This window comes from Gouania willdenowi, chromosome 14, assembly GCF_900634775.1.
Source record: "Gouania willdenowi chromosome 14, fGouWil2.1, whole genome shotgun sequence".
Classification (NCBI taxonomy): domain Eukaryota; kingdom Metazoa; phylum Chordata; class Actinopteri; order Blenniiformes; family Gobiesocidae; genus Gouania; species Gouania willdenowi.
This window is the reverse complement of record NC_041057.1, coordinates 24,310,911-24,334,061: the sequence shown is the minus strand read 5'-3', so window position 1 is coordinate 24,334,061 and position 23,151 is coordinate 24,310,911. Positions and strand designations below refer to the sequence as shown.

Below are 23,151 nucleotides of genomic sequence, written 5' to 3'. Positions count from 1 at the left end.
ATTTGTATAGGTCTATAGGACGAAGGCGGGACATACCGTAATTTCCGGACTATAAGCCGCTACTTTTGTCTTACGCTTTGAACCCTGCGGCTTAAACAATGCCGCAGTTTTGTTGGATTTTTCCTGGTTTTATAAGCTTCGTGCCCCAACAAAATTCCGCTCCATCACAAAATCGTTCTTGCTTTCACTGAATCATTCTGATCACTCATTTTGTCACAATGCACCCTGCCTCATCATAGTAACGACGCAGAGAAATGTTGTCAGAGAGAGAGAGAGCTAGCACCATGGATGAAGTAAAAGTCAGCCAGTTTGTAATAGAAGGATAAACAGCATAAATTTGTTAAATCACCACGTTTGGTTTGTTCAGGATTCATCGGTGCTATGGACTCTGAGGCTGATGGAGACGCTTCCGTAAGTAGGACGGACAGATGGAGCGGAGATCAGAGCTGTTTTGATCTCCGCTCCGTCTACAGTAAAAGTCAGCCAGTTTGTAATAGTAGCATAACAGCATAAAGTTGCCAAATCATCACGTTGGATTCATTCAGAAGAGATCGGACTTAGAGTCCGACTCGCTGTGATCGCTCCGCGGTAGTTCATGGTAAGAAGAGCAGATGAAGCAGTGTATCAGTCTGGTTCCAGTAAGAAGTGACCATAAAAAGCTGTAAGTGGACTGATATGGCGATGTGGGACAGTGAGGAGCTGACTTTATGTAGTAAAGGAAACATCAGTTGAAACACTGTAATTTCCGTGAAACCTAAAAGAGTACAGCAGTCCACCTACCTGCCCATTCTGAATGGCCGAGTTGTCTGAAGGGCACCCTCATTAGCCAGTAGAGTTCAGCCTATGTTAGGCTGCGGTATTTGTGTGGATTTTTCTTAGAAAATTGTTAAATTATGGTAATGCAGCCAATAAAACAGTGCGCTTTATAGACCAGAAATTATGGTATATACTGTACATTGACGTATATGAATGACCACCGACAGTAGACCATAGTAAAAGACTAGTTAGGTTTTTTTTTTGCATTTCAAAAGAATGATACATAAATATAGATGTCTCAGAAACTCTTGATATCAGCTTTCAGATGAGAGGCTACAATGGTTTTTAAAAATAACTCAATACCAGCAGCCTTCAGAGTGCTCACCAGTGGCTTGAAACATTGACTTAACTTTACCCTTAAAACAAACCAAAGTTACACAGTATATCTCCTGAAATAAGGCGACAAGGCTCCACATACCAACAGCTGCCATGTTGGCCTTATTAATCGCCTTGGAGGCAGGGGACTAAAAAGGCTCGCTGTGATATCTTCTGTCCAGGCAGCGTGTGTATCCCAACCCCCTTCCTGCTCCCTCAACCACTGCCATCTGTTTCTGCTCTGAACTCAGCCGTAAATCCCCGGCTGAGCTTTCTGCTGTGCTGCAACCAACCAGCTGCCTTCAGAATTACATGTACCACATTCTATTCTGAATTTATCATTAAATGCTATGGTTACAATGAACAACAGTAGGTTTAATTTCCAGGAACTGTGAATAATACCTTGCTACTTGTGTAAAGTTTGAAACCCAACAAACATTATAATGGGATACATATGCAAATCTGTGGTTAATTTTAACCAAGAAATGTTAACAACAGTGCTAATGATTTTTCAGTGCAATAATACCTTTTCTGAAGCATGTGATCAATTGTAATAACTTCAAACTCTTAATACACCACCGAATTGTAAGTTAATGTAAATATTAAGTGTCCAGAAATAGAAAATATTTTTTTAATTAAAATAAGCATTTGATTCATGAATGTACTTCAACAGTCATTGTTTATTAACAGAGGCTATGGAGCTCTCTCTCCCAAGGTACAGTACAGTTGTGCATGTGCTGGTTGTGTGTAGCGTCACTGATCTTTTTATAGAAAATAATAGATATTTATTATTATTGTTAAAAAAAAGCAATAAAATGTTTTAACAGCTCTTCAATTAAAATGCAAAAAGAGCACCAACGGAGTTTACATACATCTTTAAAAATAGAATAGTTATTGTAACCCAATAACTATGACCAGAATATGGTCAGACCCAAATCATTTTTATACTCATACAATTTTGAAGAACTTAATTATTTATTTCTGTCTGAAATAAACAATATTTCAGTTTTAAGAGGGGCGGCTGGTGGCTGTGTGTGTGTGTGTGTGTGTGTGTGTGTGTGTGTGTGTGTGTGTGTGTGTGTGTGTGTGTGTGTGTGTGTGTGTGTGTGTGTGTGTGTGTGTGTCAGCTTTTTTTTATTCAGACAAGGTTTTTCAGGATTTTTTTTTATCTCCTGACAAGTTTCAACTGTCAACTGCCAGTCTTCGTCAGAGGAGTTTTGCTGATCGCTTCTGAAGGTTACTCTGAAGTTTCACTTGATTTCCATATATGATCTCCAGTAAGATTAATTTTGTCTTCTTTTTTAACCTTGTCTGAAAAAACAAAACTTCAACATACTGTAGGACTTAATAGTTATGAGTCGCTCCATGACCACAGTGACGGGCGCTGGTGGCACAAAGGTAAAGGAAGCGGACTTGTAATCGGATGGTCACCTAGTCAGGAGGTATACATTTCCTGGAAAACCTTGTCTGAATTAACAAAACCTCAACTTAACATACTGTTAAAAATGAAGACAAAATGAATCTCACTGGAACTGTTATGTTCAGGTCCCGCATGGGAAATCTCCAACTCATCCACTCCCTCACAGTCACAAGGATGGGTTTAGTTACCAAAACATGGTATCGTTTAATTTTACATGAATTGGTACCAGGTAGTACCTAAGAAATTCAGTAGGTACCTAAAAAAGTACAGAATTTGGTAAGCATCCCTACTCATATGATCGGATGGGGGATCGTATTTTTTAAAACTTACTGAATGGTGATCGCCCCAAAAATCCTGATTGTGTAAAGCCTACTCTAAACCTGACAGAGAGCGACAGATAGCTTTAGATATTCCCAGTAATATAGAACAAAACTCTTCCCCCAAAACAGCTACACGGTTTTCAAAATTACCGGTATGGTAATTTACGTTACTTTATACTTTTCCTTTCAATTTAATCATCTTTCCCTCTTTAGATGACTTTACTGGCTATTAAAGTCCCTAAAATCCTACCAAACATGCTAAATAGGGTTATTAGAGTCAACTCCTTTAATAATTTCACATTTTTTATGCTTCAGATGATTTACGAAAACTTGATGGTTATGCTGAAATCCCGCAAGAATAGATCGCGGGAGCAACATTAATCACACTGCTAGACCCTCAGCCACTCATTTAACAGACAAAATACCATGGAAATGTGTGATATGGTCCCAATTTTTGTGAAACCTTTAATTATCAACAACTAGCAAATCATCCTAACATTCTGCAAAGAATCCTGCACAGCCATGTCATCGTCATCAAAACTTTATTTCGGACACATACAAGGTCCATAGCTGACATAACATAAGAGATGCTTCTGCCGTGAGGTGTCACCAGGTAAACCCATCACCAGTAGAACTAATACACCACTAGGTGCCCTTTCGGGTGCTCTCATGGTCCCTGTGCGGTTTGGTGTTGCTCTCCTGCCCCCTTCGTGCACATCTGTGTGGCCTTTGGGGCTAGGGGCCTGCGTGTTTCTCTGCCACTCTTTCCTCGTGCTCTCTGTCCGGTCTCGTCCTTCTCCCCCTCCTCCGCCTTCGCTCTGCGCCTGCTCTCCCGTTGGGTTTGGCGTGGGGGGCTCCTGTCGGCCCGGGATGCTGTGGGGGCCGGGGCGGGGATCGCCTCCCGGGCTGCTGGGGGATGTGGCTGGTGCCTGGCTCCGCCTGGGGGGGGGGCCCGCCGTGCTCCGTATGGCCGGCATGATTCGGGGGGGTGCCGTGGGGGGTCTCCGGTTGTGCTGCTCGGCGCGTCCCTGGGGCCCGCAGTGCCGCGTGCCTGTCTGCGCTATCTACCCTCTCCGGTGGCTCGCCATGCAGACGGGCCGGGCTCCTACCAGACAGGCCTCCTACATGAACACTTCACATCACTCACTCCCAGCTGGTCTGGCTTACCCACTTGTTACACCACACTCACATACCCAACCCTTGGGGGGCTGGATGGTGGGGCTGGGGATGGAGGGGGCCGCCGCCTGTGCTACTAAGTAGTGGCACGGGGGCGGCACTCCCACCTCTGGCTGCCCTACTAATCCCTCCAATTTTACAACACACCACCCTCCAGAGCTATTGCACCACATACACATACATACACATAGGCCGGATGGGGAGCACCGCTCCCCTACATCCACCCTTTTTTAATGGCACTTCATACATTCACTAAACACATACATTCACTCAGGGGATAGGGAAGTGCCTCTCCATTCCATTGGGGAATGGCCTCTCCATTCCATTGGGGAATGGAGAGGCACCATAACAGGGTGGTGGGTAACTTCACACATTTGGGCCTGTCGGGTGGGGGCCGGGCCCCTCTGTTGATGGCTGGGCCGCCGTGTGGGGATCGGGAGGGTGCGGTCGGGCGTGGCGGAGCGGTGGGTCTCTGGGGGGCGTGGGGGGTACTGCTGGGGGCTCTCTTTGCGGGGTCTCTCCGGGCGGTGCCGGCCTGGTGGAGCGTGGGGGTGCCCCTTCCCTACGGGTGGGGCTTGGTGCTTGTCTTGTCTCCTGGTTGCCTTGGGGGCGCGCCTTGTGGCGTGTGGGTCAGGGGTGGCCTGCCGCGCCGGTGTGGGGGGTGGGCGCGCTGGGGGGTGCTGGTCTCTGCGGCGGGGTTGGGGCGGGGTTGCTTGGCGCTCCTGGATGGTGCTCTTTGCTGGGGGGTGGCTCTAGCTGTTTCGGTGGTTGAGGTCGGCATCGGCTGCTTGGTAGGTCAGTCCTGCTATCTGCGGGCTGGCAGGTGGGTGGGTTCTGTGCCTTTGGCGGGGGGCTGCTGCTCCGCATCGGTTGTGTGCCGTTGGGGTGCCTCGCTCTCGCGGTGGCGGCCGCCGGTCGCCCTTGCGCCGGGGGGGGGGCATTGCCCCGTGGCTTGCGCTGTCTGGTGGGGGGCGGGGCCTGGGCTGCTGTTCTTGCACCATCTGGGGCTGTGCGGTCTTGCTGGGTTGTGGCCTGTTCGTGGGCTGGGGTGGGGGGGCGCCCCCACGGGGGTTTGGCCCAGGGGCTCGCCCTTGGGGGTTCCCTGCCCTCCCCTCGGGGGTTGAGTGCTTGGGTGTGGGTAGGTGGGAGGGGCGGGATGCTGGCGGGGAGCCTTGGGGTTGGGGTCGGTGGCGGGATGCGCTGGGTGCTTGGCTGCTTGGGGCTTCCTTGGATGTGTGTGTGGGGGGCGGTGGCTGCCTCTCGGCCTGGGATCTTGGGGGCGTCTGGGGGGTTGCTCGGCCGTGGGGGGGTGGCCTGGGGCTCCCTGGCCCCCACTATTTCTGCTGGCCTGGCTGCATCTGCGGGCCCGGGGCAGTTCTTGGGTTTGCGGTAGCGGTTTTTTGCACATATACTGGTATATGATGCACTGGCACGCCTTGGGATGTGGGATAAAACTCACACTGGGCTTAACTTTAGACACGTTAATCACAAATACCTGCTTTAGGTACTACCACTCACTCATTCCCCCTGTTCACAGCCACCACCATTATAGCTAAGCTTCACACTTGTCACTATACTGGCTTGATTACACAACATAATAAGCACAATATATTCTACAACTTCACATCTCACCCTCACTGTAAAACAATCTATTCTTCCCCACCCTTTCTATTTCCTACCTTGACTCTCTCCTCCCTGCTCCTTTTCCCCTCCCCCTCCCTCTCCACTTTGGTGTAACACTGCTCTCCCTTTTTATATCCTCCCTATAATAAAAGATTTCTTACCCTTCCTTAGGGAGGGCTGGTGATGGTCACAATTAAGCAATAAAATAAATCAATATATTTTATTGCAATAACAAAACATGCATTGCTGTCTCATAATGATTGCACTTCTTGTAGTGTTGACCTTTGACAGCATGTGCAGAGAAAAGGAAAAAAAGGAAAAAAAAGAAAAAAAAAAGAACTAATACACCATCAGCTAAACCTGTCTTTATACCAGTCCCTTTTCAGATTTGAATGTCATAATAATCTGAACCACTTGTTCATCACAACACATTAAAAACACACTTCAGATGAAGCTCTGCATTCATTTTCAATCATAGGATAACAAGATCACGAGTCAAACCGTAACACGCTCAAGCATGCTTCCTTTACCTTTGCGCCAACACCGCCCATCAGTGTGGCCATGGAGCAAAACATAACTATTAAGTCCAATGTCTACCATTAATATAAGACTGCTACACAGCGTCCCATTTCACTTCATGCTACTATGCAGGATTTACCAGGCTCATAAAGTCACAAGTTAATGTCTTTATTATCATAATTTAAAAAAAGTTCCAATGAATGTATTTATTCACTGGGGAGACACTGGGAGAGTTGCAATGCACCTGTTCATTGGTACAGTTTGCCTGTTCTTATTTATCAGTGTGTTTACAGTCCTTATGTTGACAACTTGACTATTACTAATTGTAGTTCCTTAATTCACATGTAGTAGTGTTCTGATTCTTTCTTTTCAATCATATTATGATATTATAAGAATTTGTGTTAACGTACAGTATACATCCTGTGTATATCAATGTTTTCATATATCAGATGATTTATTGGTGTTCGGCCGATTTATTCGCTTTTTAAGTCCCACAAAATCAGTGTCGGCACCAAAGATCCTGAATTGGTGAGGCTTTAGTTTCTGGACAAAACAGGAATATAAAACTGGATTGAATGTGAGAAGAACGGCAGATGGTTTAGTGTGTGTGCAATGGCAGATGGTTTAGTGTGTGTGCAGTCATAGTGCCTCTTTCTATTCATTTCAGCCAAACACGTGCAGACACACTTGGACGGACGGACACACACAAACACACACGCGCACTCATGCATGCACACACACACACACGGCACTTCTGAAAAGTACACCAGGATTACCTGATGAAATGCGACACTGATCTCCTCCATTATTCATCAGCTGAGGGTGGTGACGAACAGCTACATGACCACAGCACATGATGAGGTTCCTGACTCTGCGCTGGCTTTGACCACATCTGACTCACTATCCCTAATGGGATCAGCTTTTTCTATTTAAAAGTGTGCCCCAACATGATATGGAAATGCCTCACATGCATGTCATGGGGCTATATCACAAACTCATACGCTATTTCTATGCGCCATGCACCACAGTGCAGGCTGCATAGAAAGTGTGACAAATCTTCAAAATCTGGTGCTACGAGTTCCACGAGTGATCATGTTGTCCTGTGACTGAAAATGCATGCAGAGCTTCATCTGAAGTGTTTTTAATGGGCTGTGATGAACAAGTGTTTCAGATTATTGTGATTGCATTCAAATCTGAAAATGGACTTTATCTGATGGTGTAACAGCTGAACAAGTGATAAAATGTGAGGGTGATTTGCTGGTTGGTGGCCAAAATGTTTTTCACAAATAATGTTTTATGGCAATATCCCCAATGGTATTTGTCAAGTAAAATGGTAGGCTGCGGGTTTGGCAGTGTCGTTAATAGATATGATAAGCTCTTGCACCGCAATTTCGTAGGATTTCAGCGTAACCCTCCTATTTTTGTAAATCATCTGAAGCATATAAAATGTAAAATCAATAACATTAGCTGACTATATAAACCGTATTTAGCATGTTTGAAACAGTTTTGGGAAGTTTAATAGCCAGTAAAGGAAAAGGAAACGAAACGGAACAGTGTTAAATGACACAGATGTGATGTGGAAATGGGTAAACACAGATATGGAATATCGGGGGCTCTAACACATATACGAACTCACTGTTCAGATATTCCGATCGCCTTGAGTGTGGGATTTGCCTTCTTTCCTCTCTTCCTATCCTGCTATTGACCTCTGCTCTAAGAAGGAACTTCAAAGCTCTGAAGTTAATGGAATAAAGAAGGGCCATCCCTTGGGAACTGTGTGCACACACTCACAAACAATTCTACATACACACACAGTATACACACACCAAGCTCAAATATGGCCAACAACCAGTCACAAAGTAGTCTTTGAGCAGTGATGGTGACTGTGTGACACCTTCAAAGACCTACATGTAAATATTGAGGCCATTCATCATGACTGTATAGACAATAATGGAGTTTCAGGAGCACAAACTATCTCCTATCTCACACAAACAACACACATAAGCTCGAAATTTGGTAAGACTCTGCCTAGAATACTAAAATTGCACTAATTTCAATGTATAATGAGGCTAATAATATATAACAATGGTGAATCACAAGACTATCATGAATAAAATATTGTTCAGTTTTAGGTTATCAGCATGTAAAAGATAAAGTTCAAATCAAACAGCCCCCTTGATGATAAAGTAAGCTTTAATTATTCAAATTCCAATCCTTGATGTAAATTGTATTGAAGAATTTTCTGCTTCTCGATGAAGATAAAGAAGTCCCTTTGATGAGATGATGAGGCAGGAAGATGGCTTTAAAGGTGCAGTCCGCAACTCTCAGATCTCTCCCTCCCCGCTGCTCTCTCGCCCTGCCTCCAAACTTTCCAAAATCCCTCCCTCAGAGGAGCTAACAAGCTAACGTCAGTCCGACAGCAACATCACAGTACTATAACACTGCACTGTTAAAAGCATATTACTGCAGTGCTTCTCTCTCTATGTGCACAAACCTCAGCAGCAGCAGCAACAACAGTGTCACTTACAGCAGCCACACGGAGGCTGCTGCCCACACATGAAAAACACAAGTACTACAGAGTTCTAGTGTAACAATTACAAATCAAACATAATATAAATCAAGCAGCATTAATTACCTTTCAAGCAGAAAAGTCACCAATTCCATCTTCTACTCCTCCAGACCATACACTGTAAAAAAGACAGCACTCCAGACCCGGGAAAGGGGCGGAGACTGTGAGCAACAGCTGTCAGACAGTCCATCAAACATAATCCTGGCTGTAATTGGTTATTTTTGCTCGGTCACGGTGCATTCTGGCAACCTGTCAAAGGCTGCAGGAGCAGCAGGGGGAACTCAATGTGCCTGTTTTTCTCACACAAACTTCTAGTTTCATGTAAAGCTGTCCTTAGATAGTGACAGCTTTAGCAAATATGACAAAAAGTCACTTTTATAAGAGTTGCAGACTGCACCTTTAAACCTAAAATCACAATGCACATACATATTTCAGTATGAAACTTTAAAAAGAAAACCTTATTACCTCTTTCATTTTAAAGAGGAGTGGTTGCCTGTCTCTGTGTTGCCCTCTGATGGACTGACACCCTATCCAGGGTATATCCCCACCTACCGCCTGATGAGAGCTGGAGACAGGCACCAGCGGACCCCCGCAACCCTGAAAAAAGGAACAAGCAGGTCAAAAAATGGATGGATGGATTTTAAAGAGGACAGAAGAGAAGGTAGACCCCATTCTTTCTACTCTGCACTGGCCTCCAGTCAAGTTTCGCATAGAGTATAAAATCTTAGTTCTTACTTTCTGAGCATTACATGGCCAGGCTCTGATATACTGTTTCTCGGACTTGTTGTGCCCCTACACTTCAGAGTGCAGCCTTCGGTCTTCAGACCAGGGTCTCCTAAAGATCCCATAAACTAAATTTAAAACCATAGGAGACCTGGCATTCCAGGCTGTGGCCCCCAGACTCTGGAATAACCTGCATCAGTCTCTCCGGGAGCTCAACTGTGTGGACACTTTTAAGAAACTGCTGAAGACTTCGCTTTTCAGAAAAACTTTTAGTTAACTGGATTTTAATTTTTTATTATTCTTTTCTGATGTTGCTCCTATGATGTAAATGCACCTATGTTTTATTATTCTGTAATTATGTTGCACCTGTTGTATTAATTTCTCCACAGCTCTGTACAGCACTTTGTGATTTAATCTGCAAAAAGCGCTTTACAAATAAATTACTTACTTTCTCATTTACAAAGGCTCATTGAGGTGCTTGAATACTAGGGCTGTCACATGAATGCGTTAATTGCGAAAAAATAACGCGCTAAAACATTACCGCCGTCAGTCGCTTCTCTTTTGTTAGCACTTCAAACAGCGCAGAACCGTTCTCATTTTAAGAGTTTCCGGTATACCCATAATACTGATGCAATAACAGAGCTGCTCAGCTTGATTTGTGTTAATTTTGACTAATAAAAACACCGGATGGAAAACTAAAGCCTACGTAGTTGTGTGCAACTTGGGCAAGAAAAAGTATGCTGATCACCGGAGCTTTTGTATTGCTAAACATGTAGCAGCTAGCACGGACAGCAAGCGCTGACAGCGAGCACGAACACTCTGACAGTGCTAGCTGCAACACGCTAATAGCATGCCGTGACTGACAAATTAACAAACTCACTGGATAATTATTATTTTCTGAAGGAGAGAAAAAGCTTGGTGTCAGAAATGTGTTCTTACTGTTTATGATGCAACAGGCAGCCCTTGGAACTAGTCTACAATACTATGTCTGCATCTGTTCAAGTCTGTTGAAACTTTATAAAGCCACTGTTATATATCAATGTTTTGATCTGCCACAAAAATGTGATTTAAATGAAAATACCTTAAGTTGAGGGCATTTCTCAACAATTTTTAGGTGCAATTAAAAAATACATGAATTTGATAAATACAGAGCATAATTAATTAGACGCAATTTGAATCTCTTGACGGCACTATTGAATACCTTGATTACAAAATTGATCAATGACATTTCTCTATCTCAAAGCCTTCTTTAATAAAATGGAAAATTGATCATTTTTTAAAAATAATTGTTTTATTTTTATTATTTTTTTATCATGCCTGCATTTGTTGTCTTAGGTCAGGGGTGCCCAATCCTGGTCCTCAAGGGCCCCTATCCAGCATGTTTTAGATGTTTCCCTCTTCCAACACACCTGATTCAAATGATTAAGTAACCATAGCAACTATGGTTACTGATGGAAATTAGTCACTTACCCACATATCTTTCATCTCATTGTTAAACTAAGTGTGGCCTCAAAGAAGAAAAGTATTTTTACTCACATAGTAAACTGTATGAAGGACTAAGCTACTGTGAGATATCTAAGCTTTAAACTTGCCCTTTATTTGATTGAGTTTGTTTTAAAGCAGCCTTTCTCAAAGAATGGTCTACAAACCACTAGTGGTCCTTGAGCGACCCCTAGTGGTCGGTTGGTTTATTGGGCAGATATATTTTTTAATAATTTAACAAATGTCGGAATTTTAAATTAAAAGTGTTTCTGAAAATGTTCAGACAAGACTACAAAAATGTATTTATTCTATGTAAATTCAAATTAGAATGATCGTTACAGTGTATATATATTAATTTGTTCATTTGATGGGCAGGTTGCCGACCCCTGGGGTAGGGGTATGACTTTTGCTATATTAATTTTGTTTGGAAATGTAGCCAGTTTTAAATAATATAATAATAAGAACAATTATTAATTATTGACATACGTTATTGGATTCAAAGCAGAAGTAAATAAGTTGTGGTTTGTGCTCCCGTTAAAGGTCCCATTTGGTGGGGTGGTGTTTAGCTCAGTGGGTAGAGCGCCCGCCCCATGTACAGAGGCTATAGTTCCTCACCTGCAGCGAGTCCAGGTTCGATTCCCGGCCTGGGACCCTTTCCTGCGTGTCATTCCCTGCTCTCTCTGACCCCTTTCCTGTCAAGCAACTGTCATATAAAGGCCACTAGAGCCAAAAAAATCCTTTAAAAAAAAAAAAAGGTCCCATTTGGTTATGTCACTGTCGTAAACACTACACACCCCCCGCCGCCTGCCCCACCCCACAGTTACATGTTCTCCCAAGATGGTAGCAACCGATCACTGAAAAATCCTAATACAACAGTGACACTAAGAGTGCTTTCACACATGTAGTACCATGTGACCATGTGAACAGTATGAGGAAGAGAGACAAGTACAATGAATGAATGATGTTGGAGTAATACGGAAGGGAGTGTGGAAATGTGTGTGATGTTTGTTAGTGTGCTGACAAAGCGACTCTGAAAATGGATGGATGGACGGACGGACGGACGGACGGACGGACAGACAGACAGACAGACAGATAACCAAGTGTAGCCACAGGGCTGGTCATAATCTAGCATTAGTTTGTATTGGGCTGCCATAAAGCAGTACGTCTTGCCACCGATTCAGAGCCAGGAAAGTTGAAAGGGTGGTTTTCTGGCCAGCGACAGCAGGAGGAGATGAAAGACCCCCCAATCACCCCATAAACACTTATATTACCCTCACAGGGACTATGAGAAGGATTTATTAAGGTGAAAATGTTACTGAGTTCTGCTTTAACTTTTTAACTTTAAGTATGATTGTTCAGTACTTTATACACCTCCGCTTTTAGGGCTCTATTCTCCCATGCGCGTAAGTCAGAAAAGATGTGCAACGGCGCTGTTTCTGGCTGCACGCTATTCTCCCCCTGTACTTAAGTCAGTTGCTGCGCGCTTTGACCTCTGTCCATGCCAGACAGATGTCCAACTATTTTCATACTATGTCCAATGTAAAGCCACAGTTTGATCCACTACAGAGTAAATAATAAGTGAAACAAGCTGTCATATGTGGAAGTTGGAGAAATACGCATGAGAGGATAGATACCAGAAACTGTTCCCACACATATTTAGAAATGAGGCTCTGCTTCAGTTCGGGCCCACTCACCTCAGCTCCATAAGGCTTTAAACAAGTTATATTCAAAACTGCGTATTATTTAGGAAACCAAGGGTTCTGTTTCACTGCAAACATGTCTCCTGTGTATTAAAGCAGGATGCTCTGCTGGATCATTTCCTCAAACCTCCAGCGCATCACACTCTGTCACGCTTTAGAGCTCACAGGTAAAGTATTGATGACAGTTGATGATGATGACAACTAATACGCGCTGATCATTTCTGAATGCATAAATGAAAGAAGTTAATAAAATCAGGCTTTCCACACAAGCAAACTTTAATCTGTCGTTAGTATTGGAGGGAAAAAAACAGATTGTGTGGACAGAAGAATGTGGCAGATCCTCACACTGCAATAATCTGATCAATAATCTGATCAAATCAACCTGTTACATTATCAACTAAGGCATTTCAAATTAAAAGTGTGATTTATAATTTTCACAGATTTCAATTACATTTACAGGTGTTGGGAAAACTCCCTGTTCCATGATTTCTAGACAGCCCCCAAAAAATTACATCATGGCCCAGTCCTCCTCCCTGGCTTCAGAATGCCTTTACTGACAGACTACTTATGGTTGATTTACACACAGTGGGCGTGTCAGGAACCTGGACCAGAGAATATGCGCAGGAGAGAGGCGCATAACTGCAGGTGCATAAAAAGGCACTTAAGTCCAGACAATAGGGCCCCTGATGTCCAAGTTCTATTAAATCTTAAAGACCTTTTATGCCCCATTTTCCCTGCATACTTAAGCGTTATTTTTGCGTGTCTGCAGTTACGCACGTATCTATGTTTTACACATATACGAATTTGTTCTCTCTTCTCTGCTTTTAACCCATCACTGAGGTGCTTGGGAAGCAGTTGGGGGTTAAGGGACTTGCTCAGCATCCCACAATTCTTGGAGTGTAAGAACCAGGTAACTGCATGGTAAGTAGAGGGTGTATGAACTTCATGCTGGTTATTTACAAAGTGAGTTAGCCTATTTAATATTAATTGTGTGAATAAAGATAAATTATAACTGCATGTGTCATCATTGTGTGCAGAAACGTATGTTCATTAGTGATGTATACAGTATTTTCAGTTTGTTGTAAGCCATATCTGTACTGTTTCATAAGAGGAAAACAAAATAGGTAACCTTATTGGTAAAAAAAAATAATATCATCCTTTTTCAAAACTCATATATTTCAAAACAGTGATAAAGTTCTTTCAGTGTAAAAATGTTCTCATCCTGAAAGACGTAACACCCCACGCCCAGTTTGGAAACCGCTGCATTTAAATAATAAAGATAACTTCATATGTTCTGGGAAGTGACGTTAAGTTTAATGTGTAATACAGGGGGAGTTCCCTGGTAATACACCTGAACTTCCCCAGTAAAACAGCGGAGGGTCCCCGGTACAACAGCAGAAGTTTCACCGTAATACATCTGAAGTACTCCGGTAAGACAACGGGAGGTCCCTAGTTAAACTGCACAAGTTTCACCGGTAAGATAGCGGGAGGTCCCCGGTAAAACAGCAGACGTTTCACCATAATACACCGGGGGTTCCCGCATAGACTGTAAAAAGAATGGATGGGACAAGCTTTCATTTTTAGAGCTCCCCCTTCTGACTGGCTGCAGTATAGGTCATAAACACCGCCTCCTCAACAGATGGGGGTGAGTCAAACTGTAAAGTTAAAATACTCTTCACATAATTGTTTTACAAACCTAAACTCTGCTGTGATCATTAGTTATGATCACCCTACATTGTGTTCAAGTGCTCATTTTTCTGCGAAGTTTGTTTTGAATAAGATATATGAGGTTTGAAATACCTAAGCATGCATAGCTCTCTTTGTGAATAGCAGTTACGTCGTGAAGGAAAGCCGAGATATTTGAGTTGAAATATATTGTTGCTTTGTACTAACCTCTATGATCTGAACAAGCCTTTGGTAGAATTTCCAGAGGAAACTTATGTTCTTGGCGTAGCTGGGCTTGCGTAAGTCATCAGGGCAGTATGCTAAATGGGGGGGGCTTGTTACCAGGGCTCCTCCCGCTGGACCCTACTGCGCAGACTCTGGCTCCAAATGACATCAAATTTGCAACATGAAAGCGCCCCTAAGTGCCATATTTTGGCTTCAAGAACGTTGAGTGGGAACAGTTACAGTGCGCGCCCACTGGTTCCGTGGAGTTCCTTGGTAAGGCAACAGGAGTTCCCCAGGGTTCCCCGTTAAGATAGCGAGAGTTCCACGGTAAGACACAGGCTGTATTATAAAGTACTACTAGTATTTAAGGGTGCAACGATTAGTTGACATTGTCAACAAAAATTGATAACAGGATTAGTCACGACAGATGTATTTGTCGACAATTGTCTGTTACGTCATCACCGTCTTTTTCAAGCTGTGGACAGAGCAGAACATAGTTTTTTCATGAAGAGTGGCTCATCTCACCATCTATATATCTGTGCTCAGAGCTGTATGCATGTTATGGAAGTGATTAGCGGAAAATATATCGTCAAAAAGATTCCTACTGGTAAGAATATGTCGCCGTTACCGATAGCTCAGCACTGTCGACGCTAGGAATGTGCGATATTTTATTGTTTATGATTTATCGTCAAAAACATTCTCACCGGTAAGAATATGTCATCCCTCGATATAAACGATAAATTCCTATGTCGGAAATTAGCGAGGGCCACGGGCCATTTGTCCCTCAATTTAGCCAAGAATGCCCCAAAAAAAACCAACTTATTATTCTCTGGAGCGGAACGTTGTTTACGGAAGCTCTGCACGGTGTGCACTGCCCCCCGCACACCGCCGTCTGTGTGCGTATTCTTCACGACTACCTGAAGCTACTATGCTGTGATACAACACGGACCGCTACTTGGTTAAAGCCAGACAACCATCCAACAAAGGGAACCGATTCAAGTTCCTCCATCAGATCCACCCAAAGTTCCACAAACACGGAGACAGAGATGAACCCGCAGCATCGATTATGAACTGGAATCTCAACTAAAGCTAACTATGCTAAGCTAACACACCGACACACAGACTGAGCTAAGTGCTAACGCTAACCACTCCATATAAGGAATAGACCAACTAAAAAGATTAAAAGAACAAGTCTTACTGTTATAAAGCCACAGAGCGCCACCAATTTGTTTATGGTCAAATTTAACACTTGCATGGAAGGATTAAAGCTAAACATGCCACACATTGTGTGAAATAAATGTTAGCATAATATTGTTGTAATATTGTTAGCATAATATTAATGTCACTATTCATTTGTCCAAAATATTTTTTATTTATATTTCATTAGCAATAAAAACAATATTGAAGTTATTAGTGCTTATAATGTGCTTTTTTTAATAATTTTATTTTAAGTGAGGAAATAAATGAATTACATACAATAACACTAATAGTAATCCACATGCACAAATATATTTTACAAAATATCAGCTCATGAGCTGTTTGAGTCAGCAGTTATTGTAGCCTTTTTAAATGTGTCTAGTGTTGATGTATTCAGATTTATTTGTGTTTGTAAGGAACCTGTCTACACTAAGTTGTGAATTTCTTTATTTATAGTTTTTATTTAACGTGATTTTTATCGTTATCATGATAAATACTAGAAATTATCGGGATACATTTTTTTGTCAATATCGTCCATCCCAAGTCGACGCCGCTAAATTCCTCCATCAGATCCACCCAAAGTTCCCACAAACACGGTGACGGTGCTCTACTAAAGCATGCTAAGCTAACCCACCGACTCATGAGACAGGGTTAAGAGCTAACGCTAACCATTACATTAAAGGAATAGACCAAGCAAAAACTAAACAGCTTACTGTCATCAAACCACAAAGGGACACCGATTTGCTCATGGACAGATTTAACACTTTTATGGAAAGATAAACGCTAACATGTCACATGTTGTGTTAAATGAATGTTAACATAAATACTAATGTCACTATTCATCCATCCCAACTTGTGAAACACAATATATTTATTTATATTTCACGTGTTCACAGACAAAGCTGGTCCCAATAGAAAGTAATGTTAATATTGTGATTATTATGCCTAAATATCCTGAATGATTAAATCATCAAGCTTGATCTGGTTTAATTATAGTAATCAGAGAGATATTTATCAACCATAACTTGTAATTCATTAGATATAAACTAAACTAGATTCAGCAGCAAGGGTTTATATTAAACAGTAAAAACACTAATGTAGTTATTTTTTTGCTTTTCATGTGCTCTTTAATTTTTTTTTTAAAAATGATTTCATTATTAATGAGGTAATAAATAAATTATATACAATAACACTAATGGAATGACCAATATGCACAAACTTTTTAATGTGTAAATTATATTACTGAAGCAGATTCTAGTGTTGATGTTTTCAATTTATTTTGTGTTTGTAAGGAACCTGTTTACACTAAGTTGGGAATTGTTATATTTATTCATATATTTATTTATTTATTGTTTTTCTTTGTCATAGTTTGCCCCAAGCCAAATTTAAAAAATTGTAGCAACATAAAGCAAATAAATGTACGATTTGTCATCCGATTAGTCGATTAATCGTTTCAATAATCAATGACTAGTTGACTATTAAAATAGTCGTTAGTTGCAACCCTACTAGTAATAAAGGGAGAATATAAAAAGAGAAGGCAGTGCAACACCTAGGTGAGAGTAAAATGTGATGTTATATTTGTGCACATTGTGCTTATTGAAGCGGATGACACAGCACCCAGCTTAAGTTGTTTTGGGAATGAGGTAAAAAAAAAAAAAAAAAAAAAGCATTATAAATAATAATTAAAAAAAAATAATTCAAATATTCAAAAATGTCTCTTGATATAAAATAATATATGGACTAGAGCTCTGGGGATGTTTCACAAAAATCTCTAAAAAAAAAAAAAAAAAAAAAAACCTGTTTTGAACACTATGACCTTTGGCAAGATTTAAGCATGGGGCATACATATATTCATTCAATATTTAGTTTATATTTCTCTAACTTTTGCACTGCAAGTCACGCTATGGAGCCAAAGCTTCTTGTGGGCTGTATTTTGTCTGTGAGCCATAGATTGAAGGTAAGGTAGGCAATTTTCGAAAGCCAGCATGATTTTGAATATAGCCTCCCCGACGGCTCCGCCTTTAGCCCCTCCCTCCTCCCCCCTGTGCTCCGTCTCACTCACACTCATGCGCACAGCTGCTGCAGAAGAGGAGCTCAGCTCATGCTTGCATTGTGTAGAAACCTTGTTGTCTCATGTCTCATTCAGCATTAAGTAAACAATAAACTTTATCATTATATATGTTAAAAAACACTTTAACTCTGTCAGCGGTGACACGCTTTCAGTGTGAGCTTGTGCATGCAAGGGATCGAGAACGAGCAGGGAGACAGGGAGATGTGATTGGTTTAAAAAAAAAAAAACGGTTTATTTTTTTTCCATTGGTCGAAGTTATTACAGGTTTACAGCTGCTACAGATAACAGATTTTCTTCGTTCCTTTTTCAGAGCACATAAGATCTTATTTTCTGTCAGGACACAAATACAATTTCAATCAAAAACTTAAAAAGTGTATCTGGAGAAAATCGCCTACCTTAGCTTTAAACACCACTGCCATGGCTCAAATTATAGCCCAAACAATCGATCTGTGCGGCCAATTAATCAGCCTGATTTTAGCTATAACAGATTAATTGACATCAGTCAATATCCCTCTATAATATGTAACTGAAGTATTAACTTTGTTGCTGTGTGTAAATTCTGTGGCTCTGTGCTGTGCCATTTGAATTATAAGCTGCTGCTTTTGAATCTACAGTAATTATTTCAAAATGACAACACTGGGAGAAGTACACAAGTTCATTGTTTACAGTTACATTTTGCCTTTATTTCAATTAATCCGTGTTTACTGTTTGAGATTCGAGCAATTTTATTCTTTTTTTTTTTACACATTGTATTCAGGCTTTACATAACTGGTGTTGACAGTGTTACTAATTAAAGCTCCGTGTTTCAATTTAGTTGTGTTCCGCTTCTTTGTCTTGATTCATATTTTAGGTATTACAAGAACTTGTGTTCATGTACAGTATATATCTTGTGTACATCAATGCTCTATTTTCATATATCGGCCGCTATATCAGCTATATATCAACCTATATAATTCACCGATATAAACCCCACGTCGGTCGGGCTCTATGCGTTTTCAGTATTTCGATTTAATATTATTGTGTGATAGTAACAGTACCCTTTTTCAAACGACATTGACCAAATAAAATAGTGATAGTTGTAGGAATAGAGGACATTTTATACGGTTCCAAAGCCAAAGTCAAATAAAATACAACACCAGCCACTGGATTTTAAAGATCATTCCTGAGTCAGCTTTAAATGCAAAGATAGGCCGATGTAAGAGAAAACCGAGCAGAGGCCGTTCACCACAATAAGCCTCTTACTTTAACAACAGCGATATTAAATGTCCCAGAGCAAGGACGGACGGAGGGCGGGGGAAGGCAGGAGCAGCTCACAATGTCGCCACTTCTCCAAACTGCACCATCTGCGAGGCGAGAGCTGACGGAGCACATTCAACACGGCCTCCTGCACCATCCTCGCCTCTAACACCCTATTTTAAACATGAACACAGCAACCCGTAAAGCTCGTCGTGTATCTGAGGCAGCAGCAAGGACAAAGTGGCTGTTCAGCTCTTACCGTTCCAGCAGCTTGACTGCGGCTCGTATCGGTGATGTGAGCGTTAGGGCCAGGTGCTGATGCTGATGCTGCTCGATGCGAAGCCTCCTTCCCTCTCAACCTCCGCTTGGGTTGTGGTGCTGAAGTGGACAGCGGACAGACAACAAGCAGCAGCTCTCTGCGCTTCTGTCAACGCGCCCCCTGCAGCACCGGAGGCGCAACTGCTGCGACACGGTTCATCAGAAGAGTAAAAACACACAGGAAGAGAGACACCTAGAGGAAGGTATCTAATATTGAAATTGTTCTACAAAAAAATCTTAAATAGCTGGATACTGCGGTGGCTGAGAAGTTCAAAACACTTTTACAAATACCACAACACATTTATAAATCATTGCAACACTTTTACAAATGACCGCAACACATTTACAAATGACTGCAAAAAAGTAAAAACTAATTAACAATTATGGAAACACTTTTACAATTACAGTTGTGCCTTTGTAAATCTTTCTCAACTTTTTGTTTTACTATTTGTATTTTTTAGATAGTTACATAGACTTGTTTTCAAAATTGTAAATTTGTTGTGGTATTTGTAAAAATGTTGCAATAATTTGCAAATGTGTTGCAGTATTTGTAAATGTGTTTTGCGCTTCTCAGTCACCGAAGGCTATAAAGAAACATTCAATATTTGGTAGAATATTGTTAACAAAAACGGAAGGGATTTCAAGATGAATCTACCCAGCATATTCTCTATCTGTTCCAGAAATATGTATTTAAAAAATAATCAAATTATACATCATTTCATTTGGAATAATAAAACACATCTAATTAGAAAAATTGATATTGTAAAGTCAGTGAAGGGGGCAGTATGAACGTAATTGACTTTGAGACAATTAACAGTGAAATCAAGTTAAAGTCGTTACAAACTTTTGTTAAACATGAAAAATATCTATGATTTACATAAATAGTACATTACATTTACATTACCAACTTGTCTTTTTTAAAGGGTTGCAGGAATCAATTTTTTTAAAGATGTAATTTAGATCAGTTAAAATAACACATAACATTATCAAATTATCATATGAAGATATTATTAAATTGGAAAATGTTTTATAAGCACGACTTCAGTCCACATAAAGCTAGAATCTGGAATAACAGGTGTATTTTATAAAAGAGGAAAGCTTTATTCTTTAAAGATCAGATGGAAAAGGGAGTCTATGCTAATACAATGGATGACAATGGTCGTATTTTTGAATCATTCTGAGTTTAATGATAAATTTAATTTGGACTGTTCTCAGGAACAACATTCATTAGTAGTCAGGGCTATTCTAATTGCCTTAATTTAATTTAATTTGATTTAAGGAATACTACAGTGTTCATTCCCAATGGTTAATTGGAAGTTATATTTTCAAAATTAAAGTTATTTGCAAAAGAATGTTTTCCTCTTCAATTAAAGAGAAAAGTATCACCTTCAACCTTTTCAAAAACCGATACTATCAAAATTAGGACAAAATATTTATAATTTACTTTATTACATGAAATGAAAGATATTCATTTTAAAACAATGATGTATATCCAAGTAAATCATTTTTAAGGATTTAAATTGGATGATAACACCAGCATAGTCCATCTACCCTTCGTTCTTTGGGGGGTATGCTACGAATCTAGATTACCTCTTATCATGCTAACTTCTGGGATTTAATCAGTGTGTGCTGGAACCTAATCACTATGAAAATTAATGCTGAACGGCAAACCTGTTCACGACCAGGTTTGGCTCAGGATTGGACATTAGCGCCGTCTCCTGACCAATCAGATCTCTTAGAAAATGACCTGCCCAATGTTAGATAATTATGATTGGTGCAAATCTGACAGCTGATTTTAGGAAAGAAGATTATCAATTATAAATGCAATACTTTCATTTACCAATGACATCCTTTAGGAAAGACATAGATTCATATCTAATGGACTGATTTACAGTCAGCTGATGAAGCATGTGTCAATCCTTGTGCACAGACGGCTGAAGTCATTAATTCATTCATACGCTGGGGCTGACATTATCAGCAAGAACATGCACAATGTGCTCTCATCCCAGTGTGTGTGATAGAGGTCCACTTGAATAGAAACACGTGTGTGCTGTAATAAAGTTTTACTGCAGAGCGCTGTCCGTTTGTCACCCAATGGATTCATATAATAAATAATCTTGCGCTTTTATGCATTCACAGTGTCAGCAGCTTCCGGCCTGAGTTCTCTCATCCCTGCCTTTTATATGACAACAGGGTTGTCTTTGGTCTGAATTATGGATTTTAATTATTCATCATTTTAAACTGAAGCAACCTGATTGGTACCAAGTTATGAAGTGCATCAGAGCTGAGTGAGTGTAAAAGCTCCACCTCCTGCTGCACTTACAGTGTTGCTCTTCACTGTCATCATGGATTTATATTCATTATTTTTGTTTAAAATCATAAGCTGTTCCTCCATTCATTGTAAAGACGCTCAGTCTGCCAGTTCTCTCCACTAATTGGTCAGACCCTGCAATCTCCAAGCCCCCCCCCCACCCGCTCACCCACACACCCCCCACCCATTCATGTGCACACGCACGTAGCAAGGCTGTAATCACTTGGCTTAATTTAGCGCGTTGTGATCATAGGTGATCGACGGTCGTAAGACAGCTCCTGTGTTTGGTTAGCTGAAACCAGCAAACGAAGATTAATCCAATCTAGATTCATAAAATAGGCCCTTGGTTATTCCATTTAAAAAACAAATCAAAATAACAAATAGACCCTTTGATTATTTGTGAACATTGTGACGTATTTTGTTGGGAGGGGCTTAGTCTTGAGGCAAAACAACAATCGTCTTCATTTTTTCTGAGCATGAGTGTCCGCTGGAATTCAATTCTGGCACCCAAACACACAACAAGATGACATTCTAAAGCTGTAACATTAATAGCCTCCACAGTCTTTAGCCAGCCGGCACCTGTTTTTGCCTCCAACTGACTCCAAGAGTTGTGACTGGAATTTTGTGGCTAGAGGCCGCTAGCTAAAGACTGTGGAAGAATAAATATATATAAACACTAAGGGGTATGCTATGGATCTAGATTACCTCTTATCATGCTAACTTCCGGGATTTAATCAGTGTGTGCTGGACTACGAAGCTTGCTGACGTCTTACGGAGCTAAATCACCATGGTAACTTATGCTGAACGGCTATCAGATCCACACAGCATCGATGCAATTGTCACGGCAAATTTGCGGTTGACCTCATTTGGTGACATGAATTATGCTCTGTGTTGAATGATGATGTCCAGTCAAAGCTTGATGATTTTATAAAAAAAGATTTATTATAAAACTAAATGAAAAGGAGTACAAAAAAAAGGAGTCCCATCCTGTGGGAAGGAAAGGCGGCCAGGTACTAAGCAGGATGGTCCAAAAGGTCTTGTCCCCGGCTCAGGATATACAGGACTGACTAACAGTTTCACATCTTAAGCTTTATACAGACAGGGAAAAAAGTTGCACCCTGACAGAAAGAAAAGGAGGGAGTCAGATGCTCCCAACAGTGGAAGTGGAGGACAGGCTGGTGCCACTGGTATCTGTCCTCGATAGTGTGTGTGAGTCAGTTGGTGTGTGTGTGTGTAATGTGAATGTGAGTGAGTTCGGCCTTGAAGTTTCAGGCCAGGGTTCTTATCTGTGTGTTAACATGACTCAGCTGTTCAAAAGTGCAAAGAGTAATGCAGTCATCATGTATTAAAACATGACAAAATGTACACATGAACACACATTTGATGATATGATGATGAATATGATAATTGCCAAAACATTCCACACTTTTGGTCACCATTGACGACCAAATCAAGAAAAGAAATT

The 23,151-nt window shown here is 41.1% G+C and overlaps 1 protein-coding gene across 3 annotated transcripts in view; it reads right to left on the bottom strand.

Moving 5' to 3' along the window:
• srrm3 (serine/arginine repetitive matrix 3) overlaps window positions 1-19,454 on the bottom strand; it is a 98,343-nt gene extending 78,889 nt beyond the window's left edge. For 2 of the 3 annotated variants that reach the window (XM_028466289.1, XM_028466291.1), the window contains exons 1-2: window positions 19,317-19,450; window positions 9,224-9,355 (exon numbers count right to left, since the gene is read on the bottom strand). In XM_028466289.1, coding sequence (XP_028322090.1) covers window positions 9,224-9,232 — 9 coding nt within the window. In that variant the 5' untranslated portion in view covers window positions 9,233-9,355; window positions 19,317-19,450. Of the gene's footprint in view, window positions 1-9,223; window positions 9,356-19,316 lie in introns of all 3 variants that reach the window. The other variant, XM_028466290.1, reaches the window with a different exon arrangement.
• Window positions 19,455-23,151: the final 3,697 nt, after the last annotated feature.